The sequence below is a fragment of the Podarcis vaucheri genome (assembly GCF_965113315.1).
Source record: "Podarcis vaucheri genome assembly, chromosome: 3".
Classification (NCBI taxonomy): domain Eukaryota; kingdom Metazoa; phylum Chordata; class Lepidosauria; order Squamata; family Lacertidae; genus Podarcis; species Podarcis vaucheri.
Window position 1 is genome coordinate 41,216,913 of NC_138761.1, and position 19,952 is coordinate 41,236,864.

At 43.3% G+C, this 19,952-nt stretch overlaps 2 protein-coding genes across 2 annotated transcripts; one reads left to right on the forward strand and one right to left on the reverse strand.

Annotated features, from left to right (window-relative positions):
* Window positions 1-893: 893 nt before the first annotated feature.
* LOC309528642 (epoxide hydrolase 1-like) lies at window positions 894-11,927 on the forward strand. The gene is made up of 9 exons (XM_082216256.1): window positions 894-1,052; window positions 3,141-3,351; window positions 6,046-6,226; window positions 6,941-7,171; window positions 7,272-7,401; window positions 8,635-8,840; window positions 9,924-10,032; window positions 10,284-10,409; window positions 11,512-11,927. Exons 1-9 carry the CDS (start codon window positions 1,024-1,026, stop codon window positions 11,711-11,713), a joined length of 1,425 nt encoding a protein of 474 aa, XP_082072382.1. The 5' UTR covers window positions 894-1,023; the 3' UTR covers window positions 11,714-11,927.
* A 2,476-nt stretch (window positions 11,928-14,403) lies between these two features.
* Window positions 14,404-19,945, reverse strand: MAD2L1BP (MAD2L1 binding protein). Its single transcript, XM_082216265.1, has 4 exons — window positions 19,846-19,945; window positions 18,242-18,541; window positions 17,862-18,115; window positions 14,404-15,036 (listed from the first exon to the last, which is right to left on the reverse strand). Exons 2-4 carry the CDS (start codon window positions 18,324-18,326, stop codon window positions 14,497-14,499), a joined length of 879 nt encoding a protein of 292 aa, XP_082072391.1. The 5' UTR covers window positions 18,327-18,541; window positions 19,846-19,945; the 3' UTR covers window positions 14,404-14,496.
* Between the last annotated feature and the right edge of the window lie 7 nt (window positions 19,946-19,952).

The following is a 19,952-nucleotide window of genomic DNA, read 5'->3' on the forward strand; positions in this document are numbered from 1 at the left end:
AATTGCCTGTGACTGGACTTAACTGTCCAGGGGTCCTTTACTTTTACCTTTAGAAGGGGAAAGGAGAAGCAGCAGTGTGTCAGGTAAACTGGGAAAGCTTCACTGTTTATCTGAAAAGTAAATGCGTGTTTGGATTTCGTTTTAACGCGATATCCGGTTCCAGGAGGCATCTTAGGAGTTTTCATAATGTCAGTGAAGTGGCTAAAGCCTTTTAAGAATAAAAATTCTCCCTGAAGCGGATTTACAGAAAGTCTTATTGTTTCCACAATAGTTGCCTGAGTAAAGTTGCTGTGGCATCCTCAGAGCTAATGGGGGCACATGCTTACAGGTGCATGAGTTGCAATGAAACTCAGCAAAAGCAGTTCTGCAGTGTGATCACGAGAGGTCACAATGTGCAAAGCCATTTTTATATGTGGGGTTTACTGCAGTTGCTCTGTATTGCAACAGATTGGCCAGATTTGTATTTCAAAAAATAAGGAACCTCAGAGAGATGTGGCTCCAAGTGGTTGTGGACATGTTGGTGCCAGAGAAGTGAGCATGGTGCTGGTTAACTTTATTAGATCTACTCCCATTTCTGTGTCTTACCCAGGGTTTTTCAGAAGCTCCAGGGTCAACAAAGCTTGCTGCCATTTGAGCATCCCTGCCTTTCATATATAGCACAGGTTCTGTCACATCAACTAAATCTAGGCAGTCTCAGACATGCATATAGTGTTAGCAGCACACTAGGGATTTGTGGTATAAGTACTGCAGAAAAAGAGAAAGCCAGGGGGCGCCATTTGCTGCTCTTGCCTCAAGGCAGCAAGATGTCTTTGACCAGTCCTGCTAGCCATCATGGAAACATGCCTTTAGGCAGTAGATGGCAGTAGGAAACTATGTAATCTTTTTGTTTACTCAATGTTACTCAATGGAGTACAGGGAACAGGCAGTTGAAGGCGGAAGTACGTACCTAGGAAGGTTTTTCCAACGGCATTGTCCGTGGGTCAAAGCTGAACGCTTGTTGATTCATTGGCCCATCTTGCAGACATGTGGCAGCAGATCCTGCAGAATGTCAGGTGAGTGTAAAGAGGAGGCAGCAGGCGCTGCTCTTGGGGGAGCTTATGGGGTGGCATAAGCTGGACTTGGTATTTAGCCAGAAGCTAAATGGCGATGGACTGGTCTGAATGCTGGCTGTAGAGTCGTGAAGCCAGGGCAGCCAGCCCAGTTCACTGTGCTCTGAAATTAAGAAGCAAAGGGCAGTTCAAACTCCTTATTTTTATTGTGGAGCAATGAAACTAGAATAGCTACCAGCCCAGTTAGGTAATCACAGTCATGTTTCAGGTAGATTGGAATACCTACTTCCTACATAAACATACATAGAAAAGAGGTCCGGACATGGGCGTAGCCAAGATTTATGTTAGGGGGTGGGCATGACACCTACCTGTCATCATTCTCTGTCTGGCTCTGTCAAACAGATTCTGAATGAAATGTCTCAGCAACAGTTGTTTTAAATTACTTTTTTTTTTTTTACCCCAAGTGCTCAGAAAAGTCTGTCAAAGTCTTTCTACAGTTTCTACTTTTAGTTAAGTATTTTTATTTATTCGCTTGATGTAGGGGGGCAGTTGCCCCTCTGGATACACCCATGGGTGGGAACACCCCCCAATTTATTCTTTTTATCCACAAGCGGGTGTTCATCAGGTTGGCAGCTCTTAATTTCAATGCATAGTTAAGTAGAACGGCTACTTTGTTTTTAAAGCTCCCTTCAAATATGTACCAAAGGACAGACTGAAAGGAGCCTAGGACTGTTTGCAGAGGAAGTGCTGGAAAGACAGACCCCTCCATAAAGCCATCAAGTTCTGATCCTGCTTGAGGCAGATTAGCACCACTAAAGCTGCTTGGTGCTGAATCAACGCCATATCTTACCAGGATAAGGCCTCTGAGTAGCTAAATCCTTGTGAGATTTAAATAAACAAGGATCTGACTACTCTGCTTCTAAGGAGCTCGGAAACTTGGAATAGGGGGAAGTTCCTGGTTTGCAGAAATCCAGGTGTCCCTTAGTAGCAAAATTGCTCATTATGTCATATGTACCCAAACCGGTGGTTTCATGGAAAGCTGCTTTCTCCTGCCACAAATTCACTAAGTGGCCTTAAGTAAATCATTGCCTCTCAGTGGAAAACCTCATTTGTCAAATGAGGGTAATACAGGACATAAGGATTGCAAGAAGATTGTGCAAAGCATTTTGAATGTTCAGAAAAGCACTGCTTAACTGCTTCTGCTGGTTCCTCTATTGTGCTCGGACAGGAATTGAAATGCTATGTGCATTAATAGGCTTGATTTTTGTTACTGTTGTGCCTGGGGCAAAGGGCAGCCCTTCAGAGAGGCATTGGCAAAAGAGCCAAAGTACAACCCACAATCACATGCCAGGAGCCCAGTTTACGTAAGAGAATGGAACAAAGTTTAGAAATAAGGATGGGTTAGAAGGCAGTATTGGAGAAGGGCAACTAAAATGATCAATGTGAGCTACCTCTTCAATGAGGAAAGGTTGCAATATCTGGAGCTTTTAATTTGGAATAAATATGATTAAGGGTGGAGGGAAGGGCAGAGGCACATAAAACTCTGCATGGTGTAGAGCAGGCACATCCAACAGGTAGATCATGACCTACTGCTAGATCACTGGACGTCTGTGGTAGATCACTGGTAGATCACTGGCTCCCCCCAAAGAAGCTCAACATTTGTGCCCTGAACCCCAAAAAAGGGGGTAGATCACTGCCAGTTTTTAACTCTGTGAGTAGATCACAGTCTTTTGGGAGTTGGCCACCCCTGGTGTAGAGAAAGTAGATAGGGAGAAGTTTCTATCCTAATACTAAAATCCAAGGTTAACCAGTGAAGCTGAATACAGGATGAGAACAGAAATCGCACGGCGGCAGTGCAGCAGCAGCAGGAGGCCCCATTAGCTAAAGTGGTGCTTCAGGTTAAGAACAGTTTCAAGTTAAGAACGGACCTCTGGAATGAATTAAGTCCTTAACCTGAGGTACCACTGTACCAAGAAGCATTTCAGTGAAAACCCACCATTTGCTTCTAAGGAGGCTTGCAAGTAATCCTTCTTTTGCACACATAGATTGCTTATCCGCCTTTGCCTCACAAAATGTTGGGTGCCTTTCTAGGTCTTATGACACACCCCAGAGAAACATGATTGCAGCTTCTTGTGCGCTCGGAGGTGGAGGCCTCCTAGTATATTGGCTTCTGTCTAGGCAGAGGACGAAGACCCTAGAAATGGGAGATGGATGGTGGGGCTCTGGAGAGAGACCACATACTGATGAAGAAGATAAAGGAATTAGACCCTTCAAAGTAACGACATCAGAGGAGGAAATCCAGGTACTAAAGAGAAGATGGAAATGGGTAGGGGGGTGTTATGTGTAAAATTTATGGTACAAACGCGTTTACCCTGGCTTTTGACACTTGAGATGTATATTTTTAGGACCCAGCTTATTTCTGTGATTATTTTCAACTGCTTTTAATATTGTGGTTTGAATTTCTAACTGCCCTGTGAGAGCTGGAGTGTAAGTCTGCCAACTGAGTAGGATTACACTAAGGATTGATCACATTCCAGTTCTGTAGCTGCCTACCTTCTTTTCAGCCAATCATGTTAGTCATGCTTTTTAGGTCAGATGAGGATGCTGGTAAAGCCCAAACTGGCCAGGCCAGTTTTCCTATGTCATTGGGATACTATGCTGGCAAACAAGCTTTGTATCACTGTGACTCTCCAGCTACTAATTACTTGAACTACAGGTGATCCTGAGGTGGCCATGTTATCTGATTTTAGAAGGCGGCAGAGGATTGTGGTTTAGCTGAAACAGGGGGAGGGTGTCAGGTTTCATCACCCTAGCAATTCAAGCATTACTGTGTTGGAGGAGGGCTGGGAAGACCTCTATACATTGCCCTACACCAGGGGTCTGCAACCCGCGGCTCCGGAGCCGCATGTGGCTCTTTTATACCTTTGCCGCGGCTCCGGGGCGGATACTAGCGAGGGGAGGAGGCGCATTGTGCGCCCCGACACTCCCCACTGTGGCGGGCGCTGTACTGGCTGTGACATCGCATGGGGGCGATGCGTGTGTTAGTCACGCACCGTCCCGACGTCACCTTCCCGCCCGCCCGCCCGCTACATTGTAAGGGGCATGTACGCTGGTCACTGTTTTGAAGGGGAGTGAAGAACACACACACACAAAAAAGGTAACTTGTTAATTTAACGTTTATTTCTATGAGGAGGAGTAATTCTGAGGGGTCAAACAAAGAAATAATAAAAAAGTGACAAAAAAGTTATTTTTATAATGACGAGTTTTGAGGCTCCCAGGTTTTTTTTCCTTCGGAAACGGGTCCAAGTGGCTCTTTTTATCTTAAAGGTTGCAGACCCCTGTCCTACACGTTGTTGAACTCCCCACCGGGGTGGAAACCATATATCAAATAGGTGGAAAGCTCTTTTAACTTGAGTAGCCTGAAAGCAAAGAGTAAGGTTACCATAACTTCCGTCATAGAGCTTCAGTATGCTGATGACAATGTAATATGTGCACACTCAGAGGATGACCTCCACTTTTCCTACCTAGGCAGTTATCTTTCCACAAGGGCAGTTTTCTCCCGATTGAAGTGCAGAGTGTTTGAGGACCGGGACATTTTCAGGGAAACCAAAATGCTTGTTTACAAAGCTATTGTACTACCAACCTTACTGTGAAACATGGACCACTTATAAATGCCATCTCCAACTCCTCGAAAAATTCCATCTACGGTGTCTCTGAAATTTTTTGCATATCACTTGGGAAGACAGGTAAACTAATGCCCATGTACTGGAAGAAGCAAAGATCACTATTGTTGAAGCAATGATTCTTCAACATTAACTTCATTGGAGTGGTCATTATAATAAGAATAAGAATAATTTATTATTTGTACGCTGCCCATCTGGCTGGATTTCCCCAGCCACTCTGGGCAGCTTCCAACAAAGATTAAAAATACATTAAAACAAAGATTAAAAATACATTAAAATGTTGTTCGGATGCCTGAGTATTGTCTTCCAAAGCAACTACTCTATTCCAAACTTAAAAATGGAAAGCATAATGCTGGTGGTCAACAAACGAGGTTTAAAGACTAACTCAAGACAAATCTAAAAATCTAAAAAAAATGTAGTATAAACACTGACAACTGGGAAACACTGGCCTGCGAGTGCTCCAGTTGGAGAGCAGGCTTTACCAAAGGTGTCATGGACTTTGAAGTTGCTCAAACTAAGGATGAAAGGGAGAAACGTGCTAAGAGGAAGGCATGTTTGGCAAACCCTCACCATGAACAACTCCCGCCCAGAAACCAATGTCCCCACTGTGGAAGGACGTATGGATCCAGAATTGGCCTCCACAGTCACCTATGGACACACTGTTAAGACCATGTTCATGGAAGACAATATTACTCTGTTATGAGTAATTGCCAAAGAGGAGAAGAAGAGAGGGAAGACCTCTACTAATAAATTGTCACCTGATAGCTTATATTGGCAATATGTTATCATTGACGTGTTCAAAACAGCTTCAAAAATTGCAACAGCTCCTTTTCTGTAAGGGACTTAAAAATCTTTCAAGATGTTAAGATATGTTTCGAGGGTCACATTTTCTAAATGGCATCCTTGGGAACAAAATTAATTATGCTGTCTAGCAACGGGAAAGTTCTCCTGAGCTTTGACTGTTTCAGAATCTTTTACCCAGTTTTGGCAGGCATTTTAGGACATGGAACACTCTCTATACGTCCCATTCCTCAATCGTACAAAAGAAATAATTCTTCCTAAATGAAATGAAAGCCTCTCTCATCTGTGTTTAATAAAAACTATTTTAGTTTGAGGCCTTCACTCAAAGTCTTTATCCAGCCAGAAACCCATATGAACAACACTGTTAGGGCCGTATAGAAAGCGCAATCTTTGTGCACCCGTAATATATAGTGGAAAGCCTTTGATCCTCTAAGAACTATTTATAGAGGTTAGGATGCCTCACTTTTGAAAGTATTCTTTATGGGGACACTCTCTCTCTCTCTTCTCTGTAGGATTTGTACCAGCGTCTCGATCAGACCCGCTACACACCACCCCTAGAAGGGGCTGCCTTCAACTACGGTTTCAACTCCAACTATCTGCAGAGAGTGGTCTCCTACTGGAGAACCCAGTTTGACTGGCAAAAACAAGTTAAAATCCTCAACCAGTACCCACATTATAAGACAACCATTGAAGGTGAATTCTTTCCCCATTGAACCACACATAAATATATCCTGTAATCAATAGGAGTATAGCATCTAGATCAAGGGAAGTAATAGTGCCACTGTATTCTGCTCTGGTCAGACCTCACCTGGAGTACTGTGTCCAGTTCTGGGCACCACAGTTCAAGAAGGACACTGACAAACTGGAACGTGTCCAGAGGAGGGCAACCAAAATGGTCAAAGGCCTGGAAACGATGCCTTATGAGGAACGGCTAAGGGAGCTGGGCATGTTTAGCCTGGAGAAGAGGAGGTTAAGGGGTGATATGATAGCCATGTTCAACTATATAAAAGGATGTCATATAGAGGAGGGAGAAAGGTTGTTTTCTGCTGCTCCAGAGAAGCGGACACGGAGCAATGGATCCAAACTACAAGAAAGAAGATTCCACCTAAACATTAGGAAGAACTTCCTGACAGTAAGAGCTGTTCGACAGTGGAATTTGCTGCCAAGGAGTGTGGTGGAGTCTCCTACTTTGGAGGTCTTTAAGCAGAGGCTTGACAACCATATGTCAGGAGTGCTCTGATGGTGTTTCCTGCTTGGCAGGGGGTTGGACTCGATGGCCCTTGTGGTCTCTTCCAACTCTATGATTCTATGATTCTATGATTAATCCTTTCAGACCAACCCCAGCCCCATTTTCCACAGTGAGCTTTCTCTGCTGCACTTAAAACTTGTCTGTTGGATTTCTGGCAGGAATTGAAGTTCATTTCATCCATGTGAAACCACCTCACACCCCGAAAGGTCAGAATGCTAGGCCGTTGCTGATGGTGCATGGTTGGCCTGGCTCCTTCTATGAATTCTATAAGATCATCCCACTGCTTACGGACCCTGCTGGTCATGGACTGAGTGGCGAAAATGTGGTGTTTGAGATCGTCTGTCCATCCATCCCAGGTTATGGTTTTTCAGAGGCCCCTCACAAACAGGGTAAGTGGCAGATAAACCAAGGAGGGACTTCCAGGGCACTGCTTTTAATTAAAAGCTGTGGTAGATGTCTTTTAATGATGCTTTTTCTTCCCACTGATAGGCTTTGATTCATTAGCTGCTGCTCGAATCTTTCACAAGCTAATGCAGAGACTCGGCTACCAGGAATATTACCTGCAGGGTGGAGACTGGGGTTCCAAGATTACCACAAACATAGCCCAGATGGTGCCACAGTAAGTGGTGGAGGTCCTTCTCTCTATTGCATAATCCTAATCATTCAACATAAATTAGTGGCTGTGGCATATCTATACATTATAAAGGTAAAGTGGGTGGCGCTGTAGTATAAACCACTGAGCCCCTTGGCCTTGCCGGTCGGAAGGTGGTTCGAATCCATGTGACAGGGTGAGCACCCATTGCTCTGTCCCAGCTCCTGCCAACCCAGCAGTTCAAAAGCATGCCAATGCAAGTAGATAAATAGGTACCGCTGTGGCAGAAAGGTAAACTGCATTTCCGTGCGCCCTGGTTTCCATCCTGTTGCACCAGAAGCGGTTTAGTCCTGCTGGCCACATGACCCGGAAAACTGTCTGTGGACAAATGCCGGCTCCCTCGCCTTTGACTGTACTTAACCGTCCAGGGGGTCCTTTATTTTTACTTTAAAGGTAAAGGGACCCCTGACCATTAGTTCCAGTTGTGACCGACTCTGGGGTTGCGGCGCTCATCTCGCTTTATTGGCCGAGGGAGCCGGCGTACAGCTTCCGGGTCATGTGGCCAGCATGACTAAGCCGCTTCTGGCGAACCAGAACAGAGTGGTACTTATTTATCTACTTGCACTTTGACGTGCTTTCGAACTGCTAGGTTGGCAGGAGCAGGAACCGAACAACGGGAGCTCACCCCATCATGTAATTCGAACCACCGACCTTCTGATCGGCAAGTCCTAGGCTCTGTGGTTTAACCCACAGCACCACACGCATCCCTTACTTTTACCTTACATTTACGTTATAAAGCAGGGGGTTATCTAGGCATAATCTTTATCCAGGCAACTTGGTTGGACTACTGCATTGCAAGGGTTTTTGTTTGCAAGGAAGGATGTCGGAGAATATAATGAGCATTTGTCGTCAAAGCAGGACTCATGGAAGTAATTGAGAACAGAAACATAGGCTTTAGATTACATCTGCATGAGGAATCAATTTCTGCTCTGAAGAAAATCCAGATTTTGCTCCTAATTGAACTTATGGCAAGCAACTGAGAAATGCCAGCTTGCACAAGAACCACTATTAAAAGCAGTATTAAATAACAGCAATATATCCCTGCTTGTGTATACAAGGTATGATTATATCTCTTCCCTGGATGTCACTTCTCCCAAGTATTTTCTCATTGTTCTTCCATATTTGCTGGTTCTGACTCTAATGCTAGCCAAAGCACATTTACTAGAAAGTTTAGGAAAACTCTCCATGCCTTCTTTTCAGATCTGTAAAAGGGCTTCATCTGAACATGGTTTTCACCAGTAACATTAGCTTGGTTGGTTTACTACTGGGAGCCTATGTACCATGGCTGGTGGGCCTCACCAGGGAAGACGCGCGTCGTTTATTCCCGTACTTTGAGAAGCACGTGTATGAAATTTTGCGAGAATCTGGTTACTTACACATCCAGGCCACCAAGCCTGACACAGCAGGTTTGTTGATCATCCTGTGTTTTGTGAAGCCCCCACTGAAAAAAGAGGCATTTAGTCTCCCCCATACAGAATGAAATTATACTAGCTAAGGCACATAGGAATAACTGCAATAAATTATACAGATTTGGATTAATCAGGCTTCATTAATTATAACTTTCTATTGCAAAAGAGGAGTATATGGGATGTAGCACTGGTGGGGGACACATCATGCTCCTTCTGGAGTAGCTTGTCCACCTTTGGTCCTCACTCTGGACTCAGCTCTCACCTGTGGCTCCTAGAAACCTTCATCCCCAGAGGTGGACTCCAGTGTCTTGAGACTGAAGGATGCCAGCAATTGCAGAAGCAAATGAGGAAGGGCAAAGTAATACAGTAGGATTACAACTTATGTGCATTTAACCTGCATGATCACAGATGTACATGCTTGGTAGCCGGCCAGCTGATATTGCACAAATTAAACACACACAAGGGAGAGAGAGCTCAAAAGCTCTTTCCATGCCAGGTTTTCCCAGCACAAAAATAGCTTTTAAGCTCTCTGTCCTGCTTTCCGGGCTCTGGGAAGGTCTCACACTTGCTCTGGCAGGTAAAATTCCAAGGTGTTGTTTCAGCTATATGTGATTTCATATTTATGCCCCTCCCCGGAATGTAACATCTACACGAGACTACTGTACACACACACAGATCTCTGTCCCCCACTTTTACAGACAGCAAAAATAACTCTGCAAGTAAACAAGATTCACACGATAAGCTCCCCTGGTAATGGGCTTACATGGGGGGGGGGGAGGTGGCAGGGGGAGAGCAAACTTCCAAGGTACCATAGATGAAAGTCAGCAGCAACCCATGTGCTCACACTGGCCACTTTTCTAGCCAAATGCTTTTTTTTCTCCAGCCAGGTTAACTAGATAGTTGGAAGAACCAGGCCCTTGCAGTTAAGACATCCAGAATGATGTGGCATTGAGTTGGTTGCAATACAAAGCCCTAGTTCTCACTTTGATCTCTGAGCAAGTCCCATGCAGGGCCCAGTTCCTAGCCAGAGATGGAGCAAGTGTCTGATGTAAACAGTAATATGCTGTTTCCCCGATCTAGGCTGTGGATTGAATGATTCTCCTGTGGGACTCGCTGCATACATCCTGGAGAAATTCTCCACCTGGACAGACAAATCATTCCGGAACATGGACAATGGAGGTCTGGAAAGGTCTGTACCACAAGTGTAATGGGGTGAGGATCCTTTTTAGGAAGGGGGAGGGGAGTTCTCATCTCAAACAGCCAATAAAATTGGCGTTGTTTTTTTAACCTATTACCGCTTTTCTCAGTATACTCAGTATACACCCCAAAGGTAGCATGTTATTAGCTCACTTTCTATTCTATATTAGTAGACCAAATTGCAGTCAAGTACCAAAGGTATGATGGTAAAACTATGACAATGCTTTAAACTTCTCTGTTTAGGAAATACTCTCTTGATGATCTTTTGACCAATATCATGATTTACTGGGTCACTTCCTCCATTGTACCATCAATGCGCTTTTACAAGGAGAATCTTTCCCAGAATCCCCAGAATGCTCCTGACAGCAGGTAAGGAAGAGGTACCAGAAGCTGATTTAAGAGAAGTCATTGCACTGCAAAGATGCTGTGCATTCTGTCTTAAGGCATTTTTATAGCTGTTATGGTGGTAGTAGCAATAGCTGGCTACATAATAGAAGCACAATATTCCTGCTTCATCACATCCAGAAGTATTTCCTCCAAAACAACAAACTTGCTTTTGAAAGCAAGTTTTGAAATCTTACATGCTTTGATTCAAAGGAAATAAACAAAGCCCCAACTAGCATTATGGAATTCTTTGGCCATGCCTAAAGATCAGGTAATTGTTCTCCAAGTTTTAAGTTGTCTAAATGATTCACTGAGAACAAAGTCCATGATGGCTTCTTTCCCAATTACCAAAACTATCACAGGGTCCATTGTTGCTATAAAGCCGGAGTAAAATTTTCAAACCCAACTCTCTTGGAACCCATCTGCAAGAAGAGAACTATTTAGCCCTCATGGCTGCCAATATATTATTAGTATTCACTAGTAAAGTTATATTATTTCACCTATTGGAGCTCACGGCAGCTTACAATTAAAACATTTGAGTGCAACTCTAGATACAACTCCCATAATGCAGCAGACAAGACACTATTGGAATCCAGTTCACATTTATGCCCCCAAAGTCTGAGCCTTCAGTGCACTCCTGAAAATTATCCACTTAGGTGACAGACATTCTGAAATGGGATACCACCAAGGAGAAGGCCCTATCTCTTATCATTACACAGCAAAGAGACCTTGAGCATGGCCTCTCTCAAAGATCTCATAGCAGGATTCAACAGGTACTTAAACTCCATACCATATAGACCACATCGTGGAACGCTTCCACATCCAGTTATGTGGTTATTAGAACAAGAGTTATAAAGGCAGGTTGTCCCAGTCCAGGAATGGCTATAACTAGTGAACCAGCCATACTTTAGTTTGCATGCGTGGTAAAAAATTGGAGAAGACAAAGAATGCAATATGTATTAATGGGTGGGCTATGGAAGAGCATGTTCTCTTAACTTGCCACAGTGAGGCTTACTAAGAAAAAGTGTTTTGCAGTTCCTATGCTATCTAGTAAGCTCTTGAGAAGTTATGGTATCTTCTGCTACAGGGTTGAAGTCTATGTTCCTACTGGTATTGCTGCCTTCCCTGGTGAACTTACTCATATCCCACGTTCCTGGGCAAAGAAGTTGTTTAAGAACATTGTCACCTATTCCTACATGCCACGGGGCGGACATTTTGCTGCCTTTGAGGAACCAGCACTTTTAGCTCAAGACTTCAGGCAGTTTGTGAAGAAAGTGGAACACCTGTAAGTTAATATTAAATGGCACAAGCATTGCAGAGAGCTCTATGAACCAAAAGTCGGAAGCTTCCCGACAACTAAAAAGTACTTAAAGCATGTATTTACTCCTTAAGTTTTGGGTAGGCAAGTATTTTTCTATGAGGCTAGCTGTGGAAGCCATGCAAAGTAGTGTGAAAAAAGGGAAAAGACACTGTTTACATTAAAGCAACATCTTTTTAAAGCCACGGTAGTAGAGTTCTTGTCTTATAATGATTTTACAAGATTTGTTACAAGACAGATTCCTTTTACATTTCATTTCACCTTCACAAAAATCAAACAGATACATTTCCCAGGGGTTAGGAGCCTTCCCCATCTGGCAAGCAGCCTCTCCTCTTTCAGTCCTGCCTCACCCAGGATTATGCTTTGTGCAATTATGCTTTAGAAAATAGGCTTTAGCTGCTTCAATGGAAGCAAATTGCCATGCAAGGACAACAATTTTTGGTAGAAAGTTACAGCTGGGAAGGAGCTCCCCCCTTGTGAAAAACAGCTTGCACTGGTGCCAGTATAAGCTTAACTGCTGTGCAGGGGAAAAGGTGGCGTGAGAGAGGGAGGAGAATGGAATGAGGGTGTGTATTAGTGGCTATGAACCTCACCCACAACAGCCTTGTAGTCCCCCAACAGATTTTCCTCAAGGAAATATGGCAAGTGGGAAGAAACAGTTCCTCAACCTTTTTAACACAGCTTTCTGCATTGTAAGAGTATAGTGGATTACGACTGGGTTTGTACGTAGGGGCTGTAAAGTTAGGATTAGGAACACTGTCAAGGGCTGGGCTCCACTATATAGGCAGCCTTTTAGAAGGCAAGTCAACTTTCCTCATAATCCATGCTATTTTCTCTGAAAAAAGTGTTGTTGTTTTAAAAAAATACATTCAGTAGCTATAATATTTTGTTCTACAGTAACCAATGCAGCTTCTTTTGTGTTTCTGTTAGCTTTCAACAGGCATTTTTTAAAAGCAGGATGTTTGTTTAGCCTCTCCCAGAACAATTAGAACACAATACAAAAATGTCCCAAAGGTCAGAAAATCCATAATGCTGGAGACTAGAGAAACTCTCCCTTAAAGTTTGCAACTTTTCTGGCCCAGAACAGGCAAGCAGCTTTGTAAATAATAGTTTAAATGGAGCTCAAATGCCTTTGGCCCAAGAAGTAACATATGTTCTTAGATCTCCCATAGGTCTCAACTTTAACTTGAAAACTTCCAAGCAGAACAAAATCCTTATTACTCATGCTTCCCATCCCAAAAATATTTCCTTAGGGAACTGAGGAAAACCTATTACATCCAATTATCCTTACATCTGTCTTGAGCTTCTTTTGATGTTACTCCCACCTAAACACATAGGGATCTATCCTCAGGAAAGCCACACTTCTCCAGCTAACTAACCTCTTCGCTCACTTCAGTGTAAAGCGTTCAGACCCTTCATAGTGGGTATGTTCACATTAAGTAAAATGTTGCCCATTGTTTGGGAACAAGATGCCAGTTCCTTTAATGCTTGCCCAACAGTGGTTGTCCCAACCCCCCAGCCCTACCCTGCAGTTTACCTTCATTGATGAAGAACATCAGTGTCATGGTGCACTGTGGCAAATGAGCAGAGAACCTGCCTTATCACCTGCTTTTACATCATCAATACCAACTTTATTCCTTGTAGATGCTTTGGATAACAACTCACATCATCCTTTACCTCTGGGTATGCAGGCTGGGGCTGATGGGAGCTGGAGTCCAATAACACCCAGAGGAGACCAGGTTGGGGAAGGCAAACTATAGCTTCACTTTGACCACAGCAATAGAAGATGAGCAAAACATCTTGTGCAGCTTTATAGAAGCTGGTATTACAGAAAAGATTGTGCTTCAGAGCCTTTTCCAAAAAGAGCACATTTACAATGCTAGCTTCTAGTTTTGACTAACAGAGACAAACACAGGAGGAGGCTTAATCAGAGTACTCATGTACGCAAACTGTTAGGAAAGCAAAATGAGCTTTTCAATATGAGAGATAACATTTGTACCCTACTCTCCAGCCAAAAAGGCTTCCATTATTTTACATTCCATAATTTAGAAAGTGTTCTCACCCCAACTTGTAATTTTTCAGACAAATCATTGTTCACAAGCAGGCTTCCCTAGTGCCCTCCTCATGCCCTGTAACTCTCAGGACCTGAAGCCAGCATGATCAATGGTCAGGGATGGTAGTTGTAGTTCAAAGCACCTCTGTAGCACCAGATAAGTATTTCTAAACCAACTTTAAAAGTTATTAGGCCTCCAGTGTTGAGGGGATTTGTGCTGCTCTTAATTATGGCCACAATAGCTCCTTAGTAACATTTATTACACAGGAAAAAGCAGAAAGTTATATAGCTTTTGCCAGATTCTTGAACAATCACAGAATCCAAAGCAATTCATGAACATTGTAATTATCTACCTGTAAACATAGTCCATAATATAATATAATATAATATTGTGTAGGAAGTTCCCCCGCTGGTATAACTATTTCAAGTATCATGTAATAGGTTTCATAGGCCTTAAAGCAATCTCTTTTCCCTTTTGAATCAATTCCCCAAAGGCCCTTCCTATAATCTGAGGTGGATCTGCTTCTAAGCTCCATCATTTTGAAAGGAAGTTAACTCTGGAGAATGATAGTGCTCACCACAGATTTCTAAGGGGTCTGGCAAAAAGGTTCAAATGAGGGGAACTTGTGGCTGCAGCTGATCAGATTTATTACAAAGCAATATGGAGACAGGAACTTAAGCATTCTCCCTTAAAAACGTTGTCAAGAGTAACGAAAGCCCTTCACTGTCACTGGAGCTTGAAACCATATGTAATCATCCAAGTTAAAGTTCATCTCCTGATTGGCAGAAAGGGCTGTATTCTTGCTGTGACTGCACGATAAGCTGACCGTCAACTTCCTCCCTCGGGCTGGCACTTTGTAGTTTAGTTTCGGTCTGAACCAGTTAACACCACAGTTGCGGTGCCCTTGAACCATAACAACGACACCCATAGTGGGAACGGCTTGAAGCTCGCTGAATACATCTGCCAGGAAGAGCGAACGGAAAAGCTTGCGAATACAGGCTCCTGTCTGCAGACTCTCATCAGCACTGCTCATGGAGATACCTTGCAGATTGATCTCATAGAGTTCTTTGGGACTGACAGCAGTGCCCCCAAGCAGAATAAGAACTCGTGGGACCAACGTCAAACTGAACATGTTTTCTAAGTGCTGAAACATTCCTTCAAGTTCACTCAGTACTTGCTGACACCTCTTGTTGTTGCTTTCTTGATCTTTTGGATTGATTTTTTTGACCACATCTTCATCCTGTGAGGGTTAAGGTGGTTGAAATGATGTCAATATTTTAGGTGAAAAGACAAAAATATTTAATCTTGACTATAGTTATTTCACACATTATCTCAAAGTCTGTGCATATAATTCATAACATATAGAACAAACCAGAAAAAGTGTCATCAAAATAACATACCAAAATCACTACTTAAATAAAATAAGCCAGTTACTAATAAGGTGGTTTGTCTTCAGTGACCACTTTTCTCTTAACTGCTGCACAGCACCCATTAAATTATGGAAATTCATTCCCCCAATAAAAACAAAGACTTAATACTGCATTTCTGTAGTGCTATTTCACCCAAAGTTTCTCTCACACCATAAAATCTGCATCAGAATATGATCAGGTTTGAGAACAGTATGTCTGTCCTTTGGAAGGTGTCAAAACAAGTATAAAAGCAGATGTTCCCAGTTCCATACTAAACCAACAAACATACAACAGGCAAGTTACACAGAAGATGCAGCCTTGGCTAGGAAGATATAATGCAGGAGTTCAAAACGCTGCTTTAGAAAATTGGAAAATGTGAGGTTTTGTCTGCTTAGTATGTTTCATGCAATGCATAATATCCCTATTAATGCAAGAGCCATTCCAAGTTCAGTTGTCATATTAAAGGAGCTCTGGTAGGGGGCCAAAAGTACAAATCTGAAGAACGACTGCCAGTCAATCAGATCTCTAAGCTCCAGAAGATGCCAAAAAGGTGTAGCTGGTGAGTACCTTAATGTACGAAGCTAGCCAGGGGTTAGCCATATTGTAAGTCATTTCTATAATAGCTAAATTTGCTGTTATTAATATTAGCAGATTAGGGACAACTATTAGAATACTACAACTACCTATATGCTAGGAAGTATCATGTGTGCATAGTAAGCTCATGGCCATTAATTATAAGTAGTGAATCTTTATTTTAGGATTTATCTCTTTGCCAGGAGCTAGTCATAATGGTGTATTATACTATGTTCACTACAGACCAGCTCACCACATCATTTGTTATTATTTTATTTATGAATCTCTTCCCATGAGTCATCTATCTAGATGTGATTTACAATGAAGTAACATATATAAAACTGTTGCATATATAAAAAGTTTCAAAGCAACTTTTAAACTGTTTTTATATTTATAGTTTTTTAAACAGCAACACATATATATACATAACTTCAATTCAGGTCCTGGGTAGATACCAACTGGGATAAAGATTTTAGAGGACAAAGAAGAACTTCTTAAGCAGGCACTGATACACCAATGGAGAAAGCTGCTGCCTGATATGCAGTGGGAGGGAGTTTCAAAGAGCATCTGCTGCCACACTGAAGACACCATTCCAACATGGTGTGTCACAGACCACCTGGTAGAATGGTACCTATAGGATGCACACTCCAATAACAGCACCTTGGAGCAAGCTCTGTAGCCATTTGGCAGCCAGTGGAATTCCTTCAGCAGAAGCATAATACAATGGTCATATTCTGCTGTTCTGCCCTAATAAGTAGTCCAACTGTCATGTTTTGCACTTGCTGCAGCCTCTGGATCAGCCTCAAGGGCAGCCCCACTTAGTGCATTGCAGTAAACCAAGCTGGAGTTACCAGTGTATGATTAACTGGTCAGGCTAACCTGATGCAGGAAATGCCACAGCTGTCTTACCAACTGAAGCTGATAAAAGGCTGCCCTAGCCACTGAGGTTACCTGGACCACTAGTAGCAGAAGTAGGTCCAGGAGTACCTCCAGATTGTGAACCTGCATCTTCTGGGGGATTACAACTCTAGCCACAGCAGACAATTGACACCATGGTAAAGACTCCAAAGTGGTAAAGGCACATTATCAAAGTCTATAATAATGAAACAGTAGTAGAATCATAGAATTGGAAGGGACCACAAGAGTCATCTGCTCCAACCCCTCAATGCAAGAATCTTTTGCCCAACGTGGGGCTGGAATGCACAACCCTATGCTCTACCAACTGAGTTATTCCTTCCTTCCAGTAAGACTGCATTTTCCAGTACATGATTGTTGCAGGTACATATGCCAAGAAGTAGGAACTGTTTGTGGGTCCTTGTGAGGTACACAGCATCAGTAGCACCCATTACTTCGGAACTCCTGATTAATCCAGTCCTAAGAACAATTATTATTAGTAATTAAAGCCATATGATTTAACCTTCAAAAATAAATGAAGAATCCAACCACATGCATCCATCCCTCATATAATCAGTGAGGTAGGCTACTCCACCCTATAGAACCTCAAAGCATAAGTACATTTTCACCCAATGCATCCGAGTTAGCTTGTGATGCTCTTAGTCACCCTGTTAGCATCATAATCGGGAGTTTAATGAGGTCTGATTGCTCCCATTTTTAAAATCCCCTTTAAAATGCACAAGTAGTTATCACCATGCACAGGCTGCCCCCAAATACTTGCCATAACCATACGAAACAACCAAGATAAACTGCAGCTGAATCTAGAGCGAAATCTAGAACACAGGAAATACTTTTAACCAAGTCTAAACCACCCAGAGGTAAAGCGAAGATCTCAATTTGTATTTGTGGTTGCAAGCATGAGGAAAAGGAAGTTGAATACATCCGCACGTGCGGCTTAATAGGCTACCCCCCCCCCAACAAAAAAAACTCGACATTCTCTTGTCTCTGAAAACATGCGGAAAACCGTGCGAGAGAGAGACCTTTTTTGCCACACAAGTGAACATCCTGGAGCCAGTGTCGGTTTGATGCTCCTAAAACGAAAGCGAAAAACTTAGCCAGCGCTTCCCCGGGTGCACAGCGTGTAACGCGAGGATGCGATCCCGTGTATGCGCGAACAGCCTCAACTCACCTGGCCGGGGGATTTCGGAAACTGCCTCCGGGAGAAGCAGGCGAGTTGCTCGTAAGGCAAAGGCAGCTGCTGCCTCTGGTACAAGACGTGCTTCATGAACTCGGAGGTGAAACGGAAGCAGCCCTCGCGGGTCACGAAGCCGGGGAAAACCACAGACACCGAGGAGGCGCCGCCGGGAACCGAAGCCACGGGCGGCGCCGGCGCCACAGTCACGGCAACGGCGGGCGCGTCGCGCAGTTCCAAGCCGGAGTCGGCTGCGCAGAAAGAGAGAGAAGGCGGAGCGGCCTCGTCACTCGGCCGCGGTGATGCCGAAGGCCCAGAGACCCACAAAGGAAGGGAAGGGAAGGGGCCGCCGTCGAAAACCCAAAGCCCAGTCTTACCTTCTCGTTGCGTCGCTTCGGGCGCGGCCATTTTCTGCTCTCCGACGTCGCTCTGGTTTGAATGGCCGCCCTCCCGGAGCATCATGGGAACTTTTTAGGGACGTCAGTGGGCGGGGAAGAAGATCGTGGCGCCAGTAGACGCGCCGCTCTTCAACCCAAAGGAAAGGTCGCCTTTTAACTCAAGGCTGGCCCGAGACGTTTTACTGCCTGAGGGGAATGCCGCCCCCGCCTCAAGCCACGTTATACATATTATCAAAATATGTTGCACCAGAGACTGAAAATCAACAAACTCCGTTTTTTCTGGGAGTAAAAATACAACAGTACTTTGATGAAAATCACAAATTGTTGTACTTTCATGACATCTAGTGCCAGCCCTGGTTCTACTCCATTTAATAAAATGAAATACATTTTATGAAACTTGAATTGCTTTTTATTTAGCTTATTACTTCTGTTGATTTTACTAGGATTACAGTGTCCAATGCACAATCCAGGAAGCTGCCTACTTAACTAGCTTTTACATGTGCTAATTCCAGATTAGCAATTTCTAACACACATTTTAAGTACATATGAGTCTGGTTATTAATTCCAAGGAAATTAGCTTTGACACCCCAAACCTTAATTAGTGTAAATTCTAGCACCTATATCATTATGTTTTCTTCTCCCACTTGCCCCTGACACATAATCATAATTTGGATTATATGGAAATAAACTACTTCATTGGACTGTGGTAATGAACTAAATACATTTTGGAAAGCAGTTGTTATTTCTTTAAGTGCTATTTAAATTATAATTGTGTCTTTGCTATGGATAGCCCTAATTACAATTAACCTGACACAAAGTGTCACATTTAACTAAGTTTTACTTAGAGTAGGACTATTGAAATTAATGGACCTAATTTAGTCATGTTCATTAATTTCAGTTGGTCTTCTCTGAGCAAGAGCACCCACAGTGACCACCTTTATCCTATCTTAAAAGCGGTTTTAGTAAGCAAATATACTTTTAGTAGTTCCTGGATGGAGTAGTTGTCACAGCAAACAGCTGAGCCACACAAAACATGCCCTGAACTTTCATCTCAACCTGATGCAATGACCGTATTAAAGAGAGCAATCCCTTCCAACTGATGCAATGCGTTGCCATCAACAGAGACTTAGCACCGAGGAAGTTCCTGAAAGAAAGATGAAGATGTGGCTTATACTATTTGAAAACAAAGCCTCGCACGAATGGGGGAGGAGCTCAGTACATATGTTCCGATTGCATGATGGTATTTGTAGTTCTGCTGCTTTACCAGTGCACTTAGCCCTTCGTTATTTTGCATTTCTACGGTGTGAAGATACATACAAACGTATCGTGTATCTGAGACTGTTACTCTGAGATGAGTTGGTTTTTTTTGTGTCGCTATGCAATTGCTAAACTGCACTCCTTTTCTATTAAATTGATTTTCGAGAGTTGCAATAGATGAAAGAAGCAAACAAACTGCACCTCCATAGCTCTCTAAGCAAAGGAAATCCGGGCTAATCTGCTCCTGAGGACCGCAGTCCTAAACTATTAGTGTCATAGAAGAAACAAATCTTATGTCTATTCAGATACGCAGCTGCATAGGTCACCCCATACACGTTGCTGGAAACGGTGGTGCTGCACCCCGTCCCGAGATCCGTCCCTTAACGCCGCCCGACCCGCCGTCGTTGGAAGAGAACGTAAGCGAGAGCGGCAT